Below are 19,059 nucleotides of genomic sequence, written 5' to 3' on the forward strand. Positions count from 1 at the left end.
TCTCTCACTCCTGGTTCTGTCTATCCACTTCACTCCATTCCCTTTTTCCTGTAGAAAAAGGAGTCACAGCCCCTGATCCAAAGCTGAATTTTGTTACACTTCCAGGAAAAACTGAATAGACAGCCATAAAACCAAAAATATTCTTTGCAGACACAGCAATGACAGAGAAGTCATTCTTCAAAATTAACTAATAGAAGAACATACAAAGATGGAACAAAGAAAAAGAAAATTACACCTCAAGCTTACCAAGGCTGTTCTCTAGATTTATTTCCAAGCACTTAATGCTGAGAAAGGACTGACACAAAATATATTTGGTCTTGTTTAAGGACTTGTCTCCCTAGTGAAGCACCTTTAACGTTAAGAATGCATCCACCTACCGGTTCTGTGCTGTGAAGGTTTCTCTTTGAGGATGAAGATCACTGTAAACTACTCTGATAAGATCATGCTGACTTAACGCTCCTTCAGTTAAAGCCATGGATCCGATGGTAGAGGGCTAGAAGTAGGTGGTGGAAGAAGGAAGGAAGGAGGGGGGAGAAGCCAAATCGTAAGTAAAAATTCCCCAAAAGCATTAGAACTCCTAACTACCCAAGGCAAAAGGCACACTTATCTTGTGATCTGTAAAAATGAAGATTACTCCAGAATACAGTAAATCTAAAAACATTACCTAGTTTTGGTATTGTAAAGTGTACACACTTACAAGTAATACAGCAGGTGAGAGCCATTTTCAACTTTGAGTCTTACATATCCATATACAGTAAGTTTGTCCTAATCACATAGACCCTTTGTCCAGAAACAATAGAGAAAGGAAAACACAATTTCAAGTTCTAACTGAACTAAGGAAGAGTTAGAAGGAAGACTACTTTTATACTAACATGTAAGAGGCAAAAAATCACAGCTGCAGCTATACCATAACTAACCTCTATTAAAAATGGGCAGTCAGCAAAGATTTTTCAACATTTACACTCCTGTTCTTCTACAAATTCTATTGCATTCTATTACACTAACTGCAAGCTACAGACATTGAACTTACTGCAACAAGATGCATCTAAAATGGCCTGTGGCATCAAATGGATCCAGTTTTCATCCCTCTAATAGATCCAATTTTAATTTACCACAGCAGCTCTCTTACCTCATGATATATTGAGGGTTTAGATAACGAAGGGATGGTGAAAGACAGAACTTTGTTGTTTCCATCTTTGTCAGCAATTTCCTGCATTAAAAACAAAACCAGAACTCAAACAGAAGTAAGGAGATAGGAGCTGGAATAACTTTCAACTCTTAGAAGGAATTTAACAAAGTAAGTTAGATGTCCTGATCTGATGAGACTATTAACACCCCAAGGACTTTGTGCGTTCGCAGAATATCGACAATATCAACATCCATATTTAGAAGTGGGAAAAGACCTCTATCACAAACTCCTCTGCAGAATCAGTGTGCAATACTTAAAAAAACCCCAGCACTGGCTCCTCGATCAGTGAGACTAAAGATACTGACACAGAAGGGCTGATGAGTCACTAGCTGACAATGGCTAGTATTTCATAATAAATGCACCACAAAGAAAAGGTGAAATCAAGGGGACTGGCAAAGTTTCCTCAGGAGGAAACACACAATATTTTCTCCAATTCAAACTGGTCAGATTTTGTAGTTGCTAGGCTACTACATAAGCAAACCCTGCAGTTTTTAAAGAAAATATACTAAGGGCAATTACATAAGACTATAGCAAAAAGGAGTCTAAAATCCTGCCTTTGCACTTTGTACAGCAAATTTTCAGACAATGAGCTCCAGTCATTCCAGTTTATGTCAAAGTTCAGCACACAGTAGCTCAGTACTTGTAGCAGGCTTCAAGGATTACAACAGGAGAACGGCTGACAGAATTTGTCAGAATGCAGATTTATTTATCCCTTTCACTTTCTAAGTATACAGAAAATAACTTCACTCTCAGTATATCTGCAGAAAAATATCAACTTTATTAAAGATGAAAAATAGTGGGAACCACTGTCCATTTTGAGGTCTCTTTCTTTCTGAATATGGAGAGAATGCAGAAATTACTGTCCTTAAAAAATTTGAATCACCAATGTGACTTTCAAATGAACTGAAGAACATTCATGAAAAAACAGGAGAAAAGATAAACATGCTACTTCAATCCAATAAACACTACCAAAAATCAGCAAGCAGTTTCCAATGGTTTCTTTCTATCAGAATAAATCTAAAATAACTAGATCTTCCAGTTGTTAGAGTGGACCTAACATAACACATAACTAGAACACATTTTAAGAATTACAGTTTGGCTGTTCTGTGTCTTATGTGTAGAAATATAACCACAATTTAAAGGAGGGGTTTACAATGACAGTAGAGGGAAGGGTGATAGAATTAGAGTATGTTTTAAGGTCCTATACCACAGAAATTCTCACTAGAGAATGCCTCTTGTGGCAGTATTGCTAAATTTATCAAACAACCTCATAACATTACAAAAGTAAACATTTCCAGGCTAGGGTAAGGATGCAAAAAACTGCTTTTACATCCAACAGCCAAATTTAATAATTTACAGTTGCTTTTACTTATTCTTAAAACTACAGTTCCCCTCAAAACAATTATCTGACTCAAACGTACACATGCATGTATCAGTGCTCGCATGCAAAGTGGTTTCATTTTCAAGTTACCCTTAAAAAGGCACGTTTAGAGTACGTGGGAGGGCAGGGGAAGTGACACATCAAGACTGACTAATCACAAAATTAGCCTGACAATCACAAAAAGTTCTATTTTGCAACATTAAGGGGGACTACCTAGTTTCCTTACAAACAGAAGCATATTGAAGTTTGAGAAAGCCCATGAGATTATCCTTTTTTGTGAAAATATTTTTTACAAGAAAGGTAACTACAAACTAAAAAAAAAATTTTTGCAAACCCATCTTTTCTAAACCTTCATTATGCTTTTCTCCATATTAAATACACCTTCCTTTAAGTGTATTTTAATTTTAAATATGTTGTTCCAATAATTTACTTTATTCCTAGTGGTCAGTGATGCAAAACTTCAGATCAAAACTTTCCTCAGCCATTCCAACCCATCTCACTTACCAGGTTGTAAATGCCAAGCAGCAATGCTTCAATGCAACCATTACTCTGCCTATCCCTGCTGGCAGTGAGACGCAGATAAACCCAGATCAACTCTGGCAAAAACTGCAGCGTGAATCTCTTGAGCCGAACTTCAGAACTACGATAAAGTTCAAAGAGCTGGTGGCAAACAGGTTCCAGGAGCTGTGGAAAGGCAAAAAAGCTGATCACTTACTGGCAGGATTCTCTAATAAGGGAGAGTGAAACAACAAATATAGGGGCTATATCATATAGCCACTGCAGTCAGTAAAAATTGCATTCCTTGATGGCAAGTAAGTGAATGAATCACAATGGTATCTACGCTCGTTTAAGGAGATCCATAAAGACAGACCTGAGGGGCACTGGTATGAAGTATTTGGACATGTGGCCTTACTACAGACACTACCTTGTGTGCTTTGAGAAGATTCTTCTCTAGGGCTGTCACTACGAGGTTTATTTTCTATGCAGGTACGGATTTAAGGCGTGACAGACACGTGGCTTGAACTATGTGCACCATAAAACTTTAGTGCAGTTGTAAGGTCTACAAAAGTACAAAGGTTAAAGATTAGCTGCTAATGACAAGTCTATTGACAGAAATATGAATTAATTTCTTATCTACACCTTTTGAGTCTCAAAACCAATTAAGTGTGAATGCTCATTACAATGCAAACCGATCTTTTCATTTTGAGCTGCACTTCAGGTTTCAGTACAAGAATCAAAAAAAAGGCCCCTATCAAGTCAGTAAGGTAAACCTGCCATTTTAAGAGCCTACAGTGCTAAACCAATACCTAAGATGCACCCATGGAACTGTTAACAAACATGAAAAAAAGCAGAAAGAACCACACCAAACAGTCTCATTTTTTCCCATGACTAATCAGTTTTTATTACCAAAATCAAAACTTGGGGGAAAAAAAAAACAACTTGGAAAAAATATTAAAATTTTCAAGACAAATTTTCATAAGGTTTGTGACCACTATCTAATATTGTGTTCTACGAAAAGGGATGATCTGACATAAGGAAAATATTTATGGGATTCACTGTCCAGAAAGACAGAGGCATACATGTAACCTAAGGCATCTGTATTTGTACAGAAGAGGTACAGAGTCTGAAAACAGAGGCCAGAATCTCAAGTATTCTTTCTAACAGTACATACCTCATGCAGCTTTCTTATACATACAGACATACACAGCAGATTAGATAAGGCATATATGACCCCTCTTTCGCTCCCAGGCATATGCACCTTAGGACTTTCAGAGCACTAGCAGCATATTTCATGGACTTTGATGCATTCTTTTTTCATTAATTTGTCTATTCATCGCAATCACAGTACCACAAATTTCCTGTGGAACTGACAGTCATACTTTTGCTATGCTGCACAAAGATGTACTTCTGTGGTTTGTTGTGAACCATCCACCCTCTTAAAAAACTTAGGAGTCCCTTGCTAACAGCAGAGGGACCAACATTTCTGCAAGGGAATAGTCTGAATGTCTGATAAATGTGCAATGCCGTAAAGCTCTATGTACAATTTCACATACCTATATTTACACTTAGGTATTTTCCACTAGTATATCACAAACATAAAACATAAATTTGACAGAATTATCTATTAAGAGAGCATCACCCAGGAAACAGTTTCATTTCCAACACACAACATTCTGGTCAGTGTAACGCACCATATTTAACCACCGATTACGTAAGCCATAACATGGCATTTACGGAAAATAAAACTTAGCTGTCAGGGAAATCTCTTCTTAAACAAGGCTCTGGTGTAAGTACCTTGTGTAACAAGGCTTCTGACTGACAGACCTGTTACTCTAAGCTAGAAGCCAGCATTTACAACACAAGCAAAGAGAGACTCTACAAGAAGAGGGAAGAAAGCTGACACTGACCATGTTGATACAGAACAAGAAAAGTCCATTCATTTAGAACAAATGGATTTCTGCAAATCTATCTATACACACACACACACACACACACACACATAGATGTATAGAAAGATAGTCAGATATAAAATAACTGACCACTTTTTGGTTTGGGATCTAAATGCAATTAGAAGTCTGTAAAGCTTCTATTACAATCATTTTAACGAAAAATGGTACAGCTTTCTGGTAGTATATTTATTCCAGTATTTCATACATATGTAGCACTTTAGGTTCATAAGAGGCATAAGTATATTCTTTCTTAATCAATATTTACTTAGTAGAAACTCCTGTCTAAAAGTGACAATAATTATTAAAACCAACTGTTACAGTATATGTTCAAATCCTCATAAATAGAACTGTATCCTTGTTTTATGAAAGGCCTAAATTTAAAAGTGGTTACTAAGTAATTCAGACATCACTAAATAAAGTCGTAGATTTTTCTTTAAAAGAAAGTATGATCAAGAAGAGATCAGAAAGAAGAAAAATAAATCTCTGAAAACAAAACATATAAGCATATCTGCAGGCAGATGACAAGTGCAAGAAAAGCTAAAAATATTATCTGAAACCAGATATATACAATGGCAGTGCTATAAATAGTACTTCTATTAGATTAGAGATGACAGCAGCCCAAAGCTGTTTCCTATTTGAAATTAGCCAGTCTAATCCAAGTCCCATTAAAAACAGTGGAAAAGAAAAATTTATTTTAGCTCAGTCAGATGAAACTCAACCAGAGTAGTTACTAAGTTTATTCAAGTTTTCAAATGAAAATTTTATAAAATTAGTCTTTTAAGTAAAGACTAGGGAGACATGCTCCCTAGCAAGATACAAACAATATCCAGTCAGTGATGCTGCAAGCATTCAAATTCTCCTTACTTTTAGTAGTTGACATACTTCTTGTGGAAAATGTTTAACAACTGCAATTACTTTAGGTAAAAACCTGCAACTACTATCGTACTTTTGGTGTCTATACTTACAGTCCAGAGCTGTAAGTACACAAGAAAAAGCTGCCATCACAAAGATGCTAAAACATCAATATTTTCAAAAGCACAAACACCCAGGATTTTCCTATCAAAGTACAGTATGATAGTCTGTTTCCACCTGGAAACACAAAACTTGACACTCTGAGAAAGAACAAATGTTTTCCTTGCATCCTAGTTATCTGGCTTTCCGAAGAGCCAGCCTCTTCCAAGTAATTCTCTGAATATACATACTGAGAAGACACTGGATAAACAGAGGAAATGGAGCTTTTGTCGTCAGTAGCGGGTGTATGAATTGGCACACATTTTCTAATTCCAAAGATCTTTCAGTCCAAAGTCAAAGAAAACTGAGTAGCACAGAAAGTCAGCAAAAAAATCCAAAGTAAAATATCTCTTATAATCCTCTCTCTTTCCTAACAAACAAAATAATTTCAATTATAAGAGCTTTCCTATTAGCATAAGCAGCAATAAGCATAAAAAAAACAAATGACATTTTTACCGGCTTAAATATGCAGCAAGTGTCAATGATCTAATTTTCACTTTTCATTTTACACTTCACCAAGATGCAAACCAGTCATGTTTTAAGAAAGATGATGAATAGCTTTCCTTTGGCTTTATTTTACAAGTTTTCCAAATCTTAAGAGTCATATCTTGATGTTAAATATAATGCTTTAGAAAATGCATGACAAATATTGGAAATACTTGCCTTTTTGAAGCATTCAACTGCAGAAAATAAAATGTGCTCATTTTAGACTTAACTATAACCTAATGGGTGAAACCATTTATTATTTGAAGAGTATTGGGTCTGTGACTGCTTGGCATTGCAAAGGTCATCTCATTCTGTTTCATAGCTGCCCTTTCTGAGCTAAACCTAATTACCCCATTACCCCACATGAACATTCAATATTTAAATTTCAGTAGTGCATTAACTTAACATCCACAGAGTATTGTCTACAGCCATAAACCAACCCTATAAATTATAAAAGTACCTGAAAAACAGTACTTCAAAAGCACTTGACTTCTGAATTCAAATGCTACACAAAAATCAATACATTATTCAGTTAAATCAGCTGTTTATAAGCAAGATCACTCTCTACTTTTTATGCAAATTTCTGTTCCAGTCATCTTTATATTTTAAAAAGTCAGGGCACTTCCTCAAAGGCAAATAGTAATAATTGTATTTAACTTGTCAGTATGTTTGCCTTCACTTGATAGCTCTCAAACTGGTAGACCCCTGTCAAAAGAGAGAAACACCTTGGTTGTTTGCTTCCTAAGCACGCTGATTCCATGTTAAATTAAAAACTATAAAAATTAAGATTTTATAAACTAAATTATATCTTATCAAGATATAATTGTGTGATTCTAGAAAGATTCATGTTTGCCCTAAACAGTTTTCCACTTCTCAGAAGTTTTAAAAATAGGTCAAATTTATGATTAAGTTGTACTAAAGAATTACTTGCCCATCAAGTAGAAGAATCCAGAAAGTGTATTTTTATAATAGTCTACCAGATATGCTTAATCTTCATAAGCCATAAATTACCCTTCTAACAAATAATGCATAAAAATGCCTTATAAAGCATATTTTCAAAACCCTCTCAGTTAGAGACATATATTATTAAAAATTATGTAAAGTACTGAATTTACTATGGTTATATTCCTCACACGCAAATAAGTTTGGAAGAAGTGCAACAAGGAAATACATCCTGCCTTAACAAGTAGAACCTGAAGTTAGACATCTTTGTGTCTGGGATTGCTTATCTCATACCTGGTATCAGAATCAGGCCCAAACAGCAACAGCTGTTTCAAAGAATAATATTTGACAAGCATCAGTGAGCAATAACGTAAGATCACCCTAAAAAGATACCCTTTTTTCAAATCTGGTTCTTTGCTCATTTAAAAAAAATAAATCAAATGTTTACTCTTAAAGCAAAGGAAAGCTTTTACATTTTCAGGAGTCTACACAAACACAAATACATAGACAGCAGCAATGGTGGCTTTAGGTTGAAGAGGGAATAACAGTAGCTTTTCAGTACAAAGAAAAAGGTCACTATGCAGGTTATTTATAATACTGAAATGAAGCTGACAGCTATGAAGCCTTTTTTTTTTTTTTTTTTAAATTGCATGAGCATTATGCAATCTCCTTGAAGCTCAATCAAGCATTCAGCCTCCTAAAGCGGCTGAACTGTACTTCGGAAAATAAAGAACTTCCTTGCTGTGTACACTACCCATTTAATTTATAAATACATGAGAGATCACAGATGATACATCAAGTATTTGTAAGCATTTTATCTAGTTTACACATCAGAGAATGGTATGCTTGCATGATTTATTCAGAAGTTGTATTTCACACACTCGCCCAGAAATGCTCCTAGCAGAAGCCAAAGGGTTGGAAAGCTCAGTTTAACGTCACATGCAAAATGAATTATATACAAGGGTAAGCTAAGTTTTCATTGTGTCTATTTATATTTTGGGGCCCTGGTTCTGCTCTTGTTTACAACAGTGTAAACCAAATTACACAAAAGTGATACTAGTATAAGCACAAGAAGATCTTTTTATCTTAACGGCATTTAAAAAATTGACTCCATCTTCCACTGTCATAAGCCACCACATGAGAAGCACATTGGTCTTTCTGAGTTTCATTGTAAGGCCTATTTTGTCTCAGTTATGACTGAAAGGTGGTTTCTGGGAACTAAAAAAAACAAATGAAAAAAAACCCCAAACTCTACTCCCCACCCAAAAAACCCCAACAAATAAAACCCCAAACCAAAACACCAAAACCAACTCCTGCCGAATAAAACATAATAGTCAGCTGTGGCAAGGAAAATCTAGCAGACAGCATAAACAGTATTTTTGGAAGCAGATGAGATTGTGTCTTACTAGAAAAGCATTAAAGTAACTGTCAAAAAACAAGAGAGTAAAAAGAGGGATGATACCCATGTTAGACTACATTAGAAAAAAGAATCAAACTATTTTCCTCTCCATTACTTTAGCTTTAGTTGTAGAGGTGAAAGATTCAGAAATGGGAATAAAAATAGGTTTTTTAAATCTCCTACCTCATTATTTGGATCTTGAATGACCTTATAAAGAGCTGGTACCAGTGGTTTTTTTCGGTGCAATGTAGCTGCATAGCTGGAAATTTGTGATTCAGGTAATGCCTAAAGAAAAAAAAAGGTTACCCTGACAAATAAATGCTTCCAAGTATTCAACATCTCCACAAAAGAATTAAGTCTCATCCCAACATCAAAGAAAAGTCCTGAAGTTCAGTAAATTTTCAGACTTGTAACCTAGCTGTTGAGTACAAATCCTTCTCCATACAAATAGCATTCAGGAGCACATAACCACTTTTAGGGTTAAATCCAAAAGCAGTTTAGATTCATCTTTCATAAATCATTTGCTCTAGTTTGATACAAGGACTCTATATTCTGTATTTAACAGGCTCTTTCTGAAGATTTTATCAAATCAACTAAACTTATTTAAGAGGTGTGGGGAGTACAGAACGAGCATGGACAGCCTCAAGTGTTCCCCAAGCAACCATATCTGTGGATTTTGCATCCTTGAATCTTAAACAAATTTCCAATGACAGCTGATAACGACTTACTCTCATCAATGATGGGAGGAATTACTAATTCTTAATTTAAAAAACAGACTAATTTCTTATCAGTCATGAAATCCTGTTTTCTTGTTTATGCATTATCCTGTATTTCACTCACCATAATTATCAATATGCAAAATAGCTTAAAAGTACTTCAGATTCATCATGACAAAACAATTGATTTTATGCAGACCATAGGGGGGAAAAAGTAAAATATTTTTCTTTGATTTTTTTTTTAAAGTCCAAATAAATATATACTAATTATTTTTAAATAAAAAAGTTCCTCAATTGGAAATTTGGGCAGCATTATCCAGCTGCTAGTTAAATTCCATCAGCTTGACCTACACAAAATACATGTTTTAAAAGACCACATTGCTACTGCAGTGTTCTGCTCTACAATAATACACAATAAAAATAAAATACTATTAGAATTATGCATTATGTATTATGTACCAGCTGACTCAATTACACAGACCTTTGCATGCTTTATGCATTATAAGAAATGGAAAGATCAAGTAATAGATATTTAAAATGTTTAGTATTTTCTATTAAAAAAAACCCACTACTATGTTTGGCGGCATTAAGCCAACGGTTTAGATATCATTCATCTTCTCAGTTCACCTTGAATTCTGACAGCCATTCTTCTACAACACCTCGTTCTGATCCCAGCATTTTCTTACTTCTTTTGCTTCTCTCTTACCTTCAGAAGAAAAAAAAAAAAGAAGTTAAATACTAGGTATGGCAGGAAAATTTAGTTTTTTACAATCCTACCCAATGAAAAGCTGTAAATATCTTTCCAACTGAATTATGTAATACAAAGCAATAGTAAAAGTTGCATTTTGGGCAACCAGTCCCATTATTTAAAAATTATTTCACTGTTTCTTTGCTTAGTCTAAAGTGCTGTGCATAAATGGGGAAGGAGGAAAAAGAAGGATTCAGTGCTTCAGGCCAACTGTCTTTCAGTTGTGTTTTGAAAATTACTTCAGTTCAACCAAAAATTACATGTTTGACATACAAGTTACGTCATGGAACTCCTACAAAAAAATGACCTTTTATTAGCCAGACTCCATGGCTGCAATCACCTATTCTCTTCTCAGAACATACTTGCTTTGATTTCTGAAAGACTTGTATTTAAGAACAATCAGTATTTGTTAAACGAAAAGTGAAGTGAAATAAGATGTAAGGCTTCCCAACGCAATTCTTAAGTTAATGTATCATTTTTTCAATGGCCCTTGGCAGGAAGTCATTAAGAGAATACAAACTTTCTTGTGGGTAAGGAACTGCTTCAGATTTCTAAAGCATGTTTAAATATCCTAAAATACAACAAATTCAGAAATAACATTAATTTAAATTCAAGTAACACTTGAGTGACTCATTTCAGCAGAAACACTGAAAAATAATTCTATCAAGGAACAGAACAACTAACCAGATCTCTGCAAACAAAAGTTTACAAAGACATCTTTTTTGATATAGGGAAACAGATACCATGTCAGAGTGAGACATGGACAGAAGAACTTAATTTAAAACATCATAGGGCATGCTACAGAAAAAGCTGAGTTTTAGTTCACTCTGCCTGGGAAAAAAAGTGTGACATTCAACTTTACCTCTTTAAAGAAGTCAGTTTTCTAAAGGAGGAAGAGGAGAAGGAATGCAGAAATTTTTCAACCTGGGATGCATTTGTCAAGCCTTCAAGTACTGCCCCGTTTTCTAAAAGATAAAAGAAACCCGATGATGATCACAAAATAGGGAAAAAATATAGTAAAGTAAAGCAAACATTAATGTAAATATTTTTCAGCCTTACAAACTGAAGTTTATCAAAGCCTCTAAAGTCCATGTGAATCCTTCTGCAACAAAGCAATTTGCCAAAAAAAAAAAAAGCTCAGTGTTTTAGCGGGAGGAAGGGAGGAATTGCCTTCAACCAAAAAAAGGCTTTTGTCACTTAAGTGGAAAATCCTTCCATATTTAGTGGTGCACAGTACCACAGGCACAGTTCTTACCAAGAACAGTGTAAGAAAAATGTAAGATGAAAGAAAAGAGTAATAATTTGATAAAATGTGAACTGAATTCATACCCTGACTTTGGAGAACACATAGTTCTTAAATGGAATACAGTAAGGACTCTCTCCCTTACTACAACGTCCTTCGTACATATTTCTTACAGAACCAAAACTTCAGTGTCATTGTGAAAATCACATATTACAATAAAGCTCACCTTTTGCTGCAGAATCCCTTCACAGTGAGCATGAGGCAAACAACACACATAGGAGCCAACTCTAGGTATATTAGTGATTTTACCATGCATTGAGCTTCAAGCTTTCCTATTTAGGAACTTCTTTCAGAGTAAGCTTCAGAACCACAGCTGCTGTATCAATACAGAAATAGTCCACATCTATTCTGGCTACAGTCCCTGCTAGTTCAATTTTAGGACAAATCATCTCTTCCTTTCAAATTATCTGCCTGGATATTAAACACATTTTTAAGGACTTGTACAAAGAGGCAAGATAGCTAGCTGCTGAATTCACAGGACACAAGCTCCGCTGACTCTATACAGGAACACTTAGAAGCAGCAGGGTGAGCCCCTCAGCTCGGTGCCCCATCCCGCTCTGCACCGGCCAGGCTGCCCCAGGCACACTTGGACGCTGTTCCAGAGGCACACGAGCACAACAGCTGTGGGACCGTCTCAGCCTCACACACAGATGGCTGTCTGGGATTTTCACAAGGCCATTTGTAAAGCACACCCCATGCTTCCATTCACTCCCTGGTTTGCTGTACCTTTGGGGGGAAAAATATAAATATATGAAACACTGCATGGGTGTGTCTCTAAAGTAAACTGGTTCAATACATTAAGCCCTGTGCATATTTATTCAAGGTTGAAGTAGCCCGAACCAAGAGTATTGAATTTCATTTCCAGAGTGTTCACATCTCTCCCAAAGCAAACAAAATACAGGGAATATGTAAGAGATTTCTCATGTTTATTTAAAAGACATTAGTTTTTTTTTCTACTGTGGTTCAAAGGTTCTTATATAGGAACCATAATAACTAATCAGAAATTTAGTTATTAGTAACAGTAATAATTAAATATACTAAAATATTTTTACATATGGCCTGATGAAGATTTCTTAAATACTGAACAAGCAAGCAAGTTTGAATTCATACTAAAGCATGGACCAGGAAAGTTATAGTAAAGAATGCAGTCACTCAATGTTAAAATCAAATACCAAAAATCAATTACCAAAAAGCTTCCCCACAAAAACACCTGAAATAATAGTTTAAATGTTTTCTCCTAAACTTACTCATTTGGCATAAATGAGCAGAATATGATAAGGCTGTTAAATTAGACCTGGAATCTTTATGCTTAATACTAAAGCTACAATACTCTGTTCTGAAGGAAGTCACAGTCTTGCATTGTGCAGCTGTCAATTACAGTTGAGATGTAAACAGAATTTTATCAAGTCAGAGCACTCTCCTAGATCATGCTGAGCACACAAATCATAGAATCATCTTGACTGAGAAAGACCCTTAAGACCATCGAGTCCAACCATTAATACAGCACTGCCAACTCCACCAATATACCACGTCCTTGAGTGCCACATCTACAAAGGTTTTTAAATCCCTCCAGGGATGGTGAATTCACCATTCTCAATATTTTTAACTTTGAAAATATAAAAGTCTGAAATAAAGTTTTTTCCAACAATATACTATCAGAATAATGAAACTTAAAACCCAGATAACTCCCCAAGAATTTTTGACTACAGTAAAAGAAATAAAAAAGGGTTTAATCAACTATGCTCATCAGAAAGCTTGTTTTTCACTTACATTTAGAAGAAAGACATACAGACCGAGTACACTACTATTTACCAGTCTGCATTTAAACCGCTAACCAAGACCAAATGATTACCCAAATAATCTGAGCCAGTACCACTTGCTACACAATCAACTATTACAGTGGGTTTAGAAAGAAAAAAAAAAAGTGCCACAAATTAGATGGTCATAATTTATGATATTTATGAAAATATGATTATTCAAGTATGCAGAGGGTTTTCTTGTTGGTGGTTTCTATTTTATTCAGGCTTTTTGTTTGTACGTTTGTTTTAAAGAGGCCAGGATTTTATACTGGTTTAAACATACATGGGACAGATTACATTAATAGGACATGAGCTTCAAAATGAGTCCAGTTTTTGGCCATTATATACTGGATGGCATGATGTATAAAATGTAATTTTAGTCCTAGTTGCACAATGAATGAAAATATGATGTATTTTTACCTTAAAGGCCATGAGAAGAATAATTTGCAATTAAAACCTGAACTGTGTCACCAACAAGAATAATGCTTCATGCTACATGATCTCTTCACAGTGCCACTTGTGCAAGAGAACATTACGGAGTGACAGGTCTAAAAGAATAGAAAACTCCATTATCAATATAGCTTGTTCTTCCAAGCTACATAAACACTCCTCTCATAGCTATAATTCCTGAGCACGGAAAGAAACGTATTTGAAGAAAGATTTTTCCATGCTGCCTCTGTAACAAAAGTAGCATGGAAAGCACAAAGAACGCATCCTTACTCTGAACTAAACATACATTCCATTTCTTTGATCCAGAAAGTTCACAGCTCTGTAAGAAGAGCACCTGTGTTAAATATGATCAACCCTCTGGGAAGCAGAATACACAGAAGACAACATAAGATCAGGTGGTCTGAAGTATGTAGGAAACGTTTCCCCAACCACACACCCATGCTAACAAGACTGGGAAACTCTGCAAGAAGAAAAGGTCTGATTCTTATGCTAATCTAATCCCAAGAGAAAATAAAACCAGCCTTGGAAATGTTCAATTTTGGTAGACGACTTCTTGTACTTATTTAAAAGTACATGTATTGTAATATACATCTCTTATGATAACATATCACGAATACCACTGGGATTTCCCTGTATCCATATTTAGTAGACACTTTTATAAGCTGTCATTTTGGTAAGAACATAAAAAAATAAACTAAAACATTATTGTCCTCAACAAACCAGAGGTACAACTGCAACTTGCCATTAGAAACAGGTTCAAACATTCTGCCAGAACTCTCCTGGCCATACAGCTCCGCAGCACAGAGAAACAAGGTAAAAACTGACAAAGGCAGAAAGAAACAAAACCTCCTCTGAACAGTTATTAATTTAAATTGCCAGCTCGAGCCTTCTCTTCAATAGAAAGAGCACTCTTCCAACTCTAGTTTTTAGGTAATTTAATTGCAAGCTTCAGCAGACAGGCATGCATTCCAACTTTAAAATATAAATGCTGATGTATTCTGTATGTGGGATTTAGGTTGCCAGCCTTATTAGACAAGCCTTAGTCATGCAAAACAACTTGGATAAGACATTTCTTCCCTGCCCACTCTGACTCACTAGTAAAAACCAGGCTAAAAAGATTTCTTTTTCAGTATCAGCAACAAAGAAAGTTATGTGAAAACAATGGGAGAAAGCCTTGCCACAGAGAAGTCAAAGATGATTGATAATAGTCTTGTAAACTTTCACGGTACCATACTCACACAGTAAGATCCATTTCTTATCGAAAAGGTCGTATCAATTTCAGCTGCTGCCAAAAAAGGGGTAAAGAAAAGGTACAGCCCATCTGGTCCAAAAAGCCTCCTCTAAGTCATTTTAAGTTCTAAATTATCTTCTGTGCCATTTCAAGCCCCACAAAGCTCAGCTGCCAACCTTCTATCTTTCTACTATTACTACAGTGAAACTGCGCTTTACAGATACAAAGTTGCTGAAAACAAACAATTAGGGCAGTGGGAATGAAAATATGACACTGAAAATAGACACCATATATTATTTTATAAACTAATTTAAAGCTGCTGTTTTCATAGTTTTCATAGTATTGTACAGAGTAGTTGTAGAGAGCTACAGAAGTCAGGTGACTACAGAGAAAAATTTAAGTCCCATTCGCCCCACAGAGGCAAATAAGTAGAACCCGAATAACACGCAACTGTATACTTATAACTAAATCCTTCTCTTAGGAGTTCATGCAACAAATAAAGCAGAAAAGAGTTGAGATGCTTGAGAATGTGGAACAAGAAACTTATCTTCTGTATAGGAAAAAAATACTCCTTTACATTACTTAAAGGATTTTGGAAACAGTAATAATAAAGACATTATCCTGCAGCCTTAAATACCACAAAACACACATTAATTATTCTATTATAAGGACCTGACGCACTTAAAAATATATATACACACACACACACGTAGGTTAGCCACAGAAATGTTACCTTATTCTCTCAGCACCAGTTTCCTTAGAAACAACTTCACGTAGCCATCCTACACTAAACTTAAAACATTCTCTTGTCAGGATCCTGGTGATAACCCATCCTACGCTAGACAATACAGGTTTGTCCTCCCTTTGCATCAGTTCATATGCAATAACTCTTCCTATGCTAGTTTGCCTGCATTAACTTCTTTCCTTACAAAAACATTTCCATGCAAATTACTTTCCATGTAACCCTACCTCTCCTGAACACCTTCTTGTTTGTGGTTTTGGTTCAAGAAGTAAATGAAATCTAGAAAAGTAAAGGTACAAAATGCATAGTAAAAGAAAGCCTAAAAAAAAAAAAGCCTAACAGCAAACTAACACTTCAAAATCACAGTTAAGGTGGTTTTTTTAAGGAGTTCAGTGCTAAGCACTAAAAATGAACAGACACAGGCTAAGAGAAATCTTTAAACAGAATTTCTGTGGGAACAAAACCAAAACAAAATTCAAAACCAAACCAAAACAAATCAACAAAAAGACACACCACCAAAACCCCCTCAATATGCACTTTGGAATAAGACTGCAAACATTATGCTAAGATCACTATTTGGTCTGTAAAGGAAAGAAATTCAAGCAGAAACATTCTAGAAATACAAGCTGAAGATTCTAAGCAGCTTCCCATTTTTGAGCTGTAAAATCGTCACTTGAGAGAAATAAATGCCTGTTATATTATAAAAATATCCACTAAAATGTTGAAGTCAATTCCAATACCAGTAAACATTCCTCACTGCAGTATTCCCTACCAACTGTAATTCACACAAAATGGAATTTAGGTTACATATTCATTAATTAATTTACCTAACCTCCTTTCTTCTACCCGATTCTCAAAGAGATCTAACCCAGAGGATCCTCTGCTGAAAGTAATGAAATCCCTTATTCTAATCTTTCCAACTTCCAGATGGTAAAGCCTCCACCTCCAGGAAGAGGAGTGTAAATAGATTAAGCTGAGGTGACAAATTTCCCCCCATCCATACACTCACTTACACATTCACAAATTCCTAAATGAGTGGAATCTCCAAATTTATCTGAATTTACCTCAATTATAGCTAAAATTATGTCATCTTGCTGACTTTTAAAAAATGATGAAATACAAAGTTCCAAAATAACCTTTCAAAATGGCAGAGTTAAAATAAAGATCCATAAGAATTAAGACATTGTTTTATTGCACGATGCCAGAAATTTCATATATGACTCAGATGCATCATTCACATTTAAGACGCATGATTTTCAAGGATAAATTTTGATTGATATGCTCGTCTTACTTTTCCAATACAAGTTCCCAGACTTTAAAAAGCAAACTGAGCAACAAATATAGTTAATGAAACATCACTGATCACACCACTACTCATCAAGATGACACAATTTCAGAACAGCACAGATCTCTCCTGCTTGACCTAACGGAATATATGAGCAAGTTGAACCCATCATACATACAAGAAGGACTTACAGCACATACAGAGGCTGTTCATTATTCAGAGGTAAAGCAGAATAGCATCAAGAATTCTGAAATCTAAGATCTGCATCAACTTTCACAGTTAAAACTGTAGCTGCCTTTATTACTTCCAACTGTCACTGCAGAGGAAACAACTTGTCTTCTTACACGTCATGCTTCAGCTTTATTTCAGTGTAAGTAATTTTCAGTCTCACACTAGTTTTCTGAAAGTTAGAAAGGGGTTTTAAGAACTGCAAAGAACAACTCACAAAACAGAGAGAAAACCACTGTTAATTTTATATTGAGATCAGGCTGATTCTAAGAGTCAGAATTTTCACACACAAGAAATAAAACATGTTCCTGACCATGTTAGTTCTATATGACACACCCATTAAGAGCAATGTGAACATCAACAGTCAACATATTTGACACAACTGATTAAGGTGATTGTCCTACAAAAATTGATGTTTATGACCATACATACTAGTAACGTCACTAGAACTCCTCCAGAGCAAGAAATATGGCCTTTGCTGGACTCTCTCCTTCACAGAAAACAGGCAAAGAAATAGTGTCTATAAAGAAAGTAACTCTTTTTCATCACCTTATTAGAAGCTCTCATGAAACTGTGAAACTCATCTCACTATAATTGGCACTCTGTGGCCTATTACTTGGAAGTATATGCTGCTTTTCAGTGAAATAACTGCATGAGAATTAAAACAGTAGTAAATGTAAATTAGTGCAACAACTACACCAGGTACCCCTTTTGTCTTGGTATGAGTTTAATAATTAATTTTCACTGCTGAATAGTTAAACACAATGCATATTGTTTACAGTCATTATTCTTCTACTGTTAAACCAACATTAGAACAGAATACAAACCGACCAGTCATAAGAAAGGACTAATGAATATTTTAGTGTGAAATGATTCATTTTTCATGTATTTTTTAAATAGTGAGGACACTAAGTTACTAACATATGTGGGAGTGTTACTTGGGGAGGGTGTTTGGATGGTTTTTGTGGGCTTTTATCTGAAATCTAATCTATTTTTTTTCTACATATATATAATATCTTTAGGAACACAATATCAACACAGCAGAAACAACTTAGATCAACCCAATTTTTCATGCAGCATGTTAGGCAAGACTTTCCACAATGTTTTTCACTTATCTAAGCTGTAGATCAGTGATGCCTTTTCTTGGTCTTAAAATCAAGAGTCAAACACGGTTAGAAGGGGAAAAGGGATTTTACCTTGGTATTTATTTTAAGGATCCTTAGGTGCACACGTCCAGGTCATATGCACCGAAATGCGCACGACAATGCACACCCCCAAAAGATAACGTTATAGGTTTTACTAATTAGCATATCTATCAAAAATTCCCCAATCAGAGGCTCGAGTGAGCCCCCCTCCCCAAGGAGCCTTCCCCTGGATAGGTCTATCTTAGTTTACAGAATGTGTTCTGGAGAGGATCTTGGGGTTTGGGGCACACTGATCCCTAACTACAAAGCTTCTAAAATGTTTAGTCTCTCAGCTTGACAAACAAGTCCAAGAATGTAGGCAAAAAGCACTAAAAATACAGAAGTTGTAAAAAAGGTATACCAGGGGTATAAAAGAAAAGGCAAAAAATCTTCATGGCATCATCAGTATATAAAAAAAAGTAGTGTAATGTGGTGTTGTATTTCCCATTGATTCATTTATTAAATGTCTTTCACATTGTTCCACCCCCCCCTTCCCCCTGCCCCTAGCCCTGGCC

At 35.5% G+C, this 19,059-nt stretch overlaps 1 protein-coding gene across 7 annotated transcripts in view; it reads right to left on the reverse strand.

The window, feature by feature from the left end:
• The window catches only part of FAM126B (family with sequence similarity 126 member B), a 68,867-nt gene that overhangs the window by 38,282 nt on the left and 11,526 nt on the right, over positions 1-19,059 (reverse strand). For all 7 annotated transcript variants that reach the window (XM_048309217.1, XM_048309216.1, XM_048309220.1 and 4 more), the window contains 6 exons: positions 11,185-11,287; positions 10,202-10,280; positions 9,042-9,143; positions 3,075-3,254; positions 1,130-1,210; positions 378-493 (listed from right to left, as the gene is read on the reverse strand). In XM_048309217.1, the coding sequence (XP_048165174.1) occupies positions 378-493; positions 1,130-1,210; positions 3,075-3,254; positions 9,042-9,143; positions 10,202-10,252 (530 nt within the window). In that variant the 5' untranslated portion in view covers positions 10,253-10,280; positions 11,185-11,287. The remainder of the gene's footprint in view (positions 1-377; positions 494-1,129; positions 1,211-3,074; positions 3,255-9,041; positions 9,144-10,201; positions 10,281-11,184; positions 11,288-19,059) is intronic.

This window comes from Corvus hawaiiensis, chromosome 7, assembly GCF_020740725.1.
Source record: "Corvus hawaiiensis isolate bCorHaw1 chromosome 7, bCorHaw1.pri.cur, whole genome shotgun sequence".
Taxonomy (NCBI): Eukaryota; Metazoa; Chordata; class Aves; order Passeriformes; family Corvidae; genus Corvus; species Corvus hawaiiensis.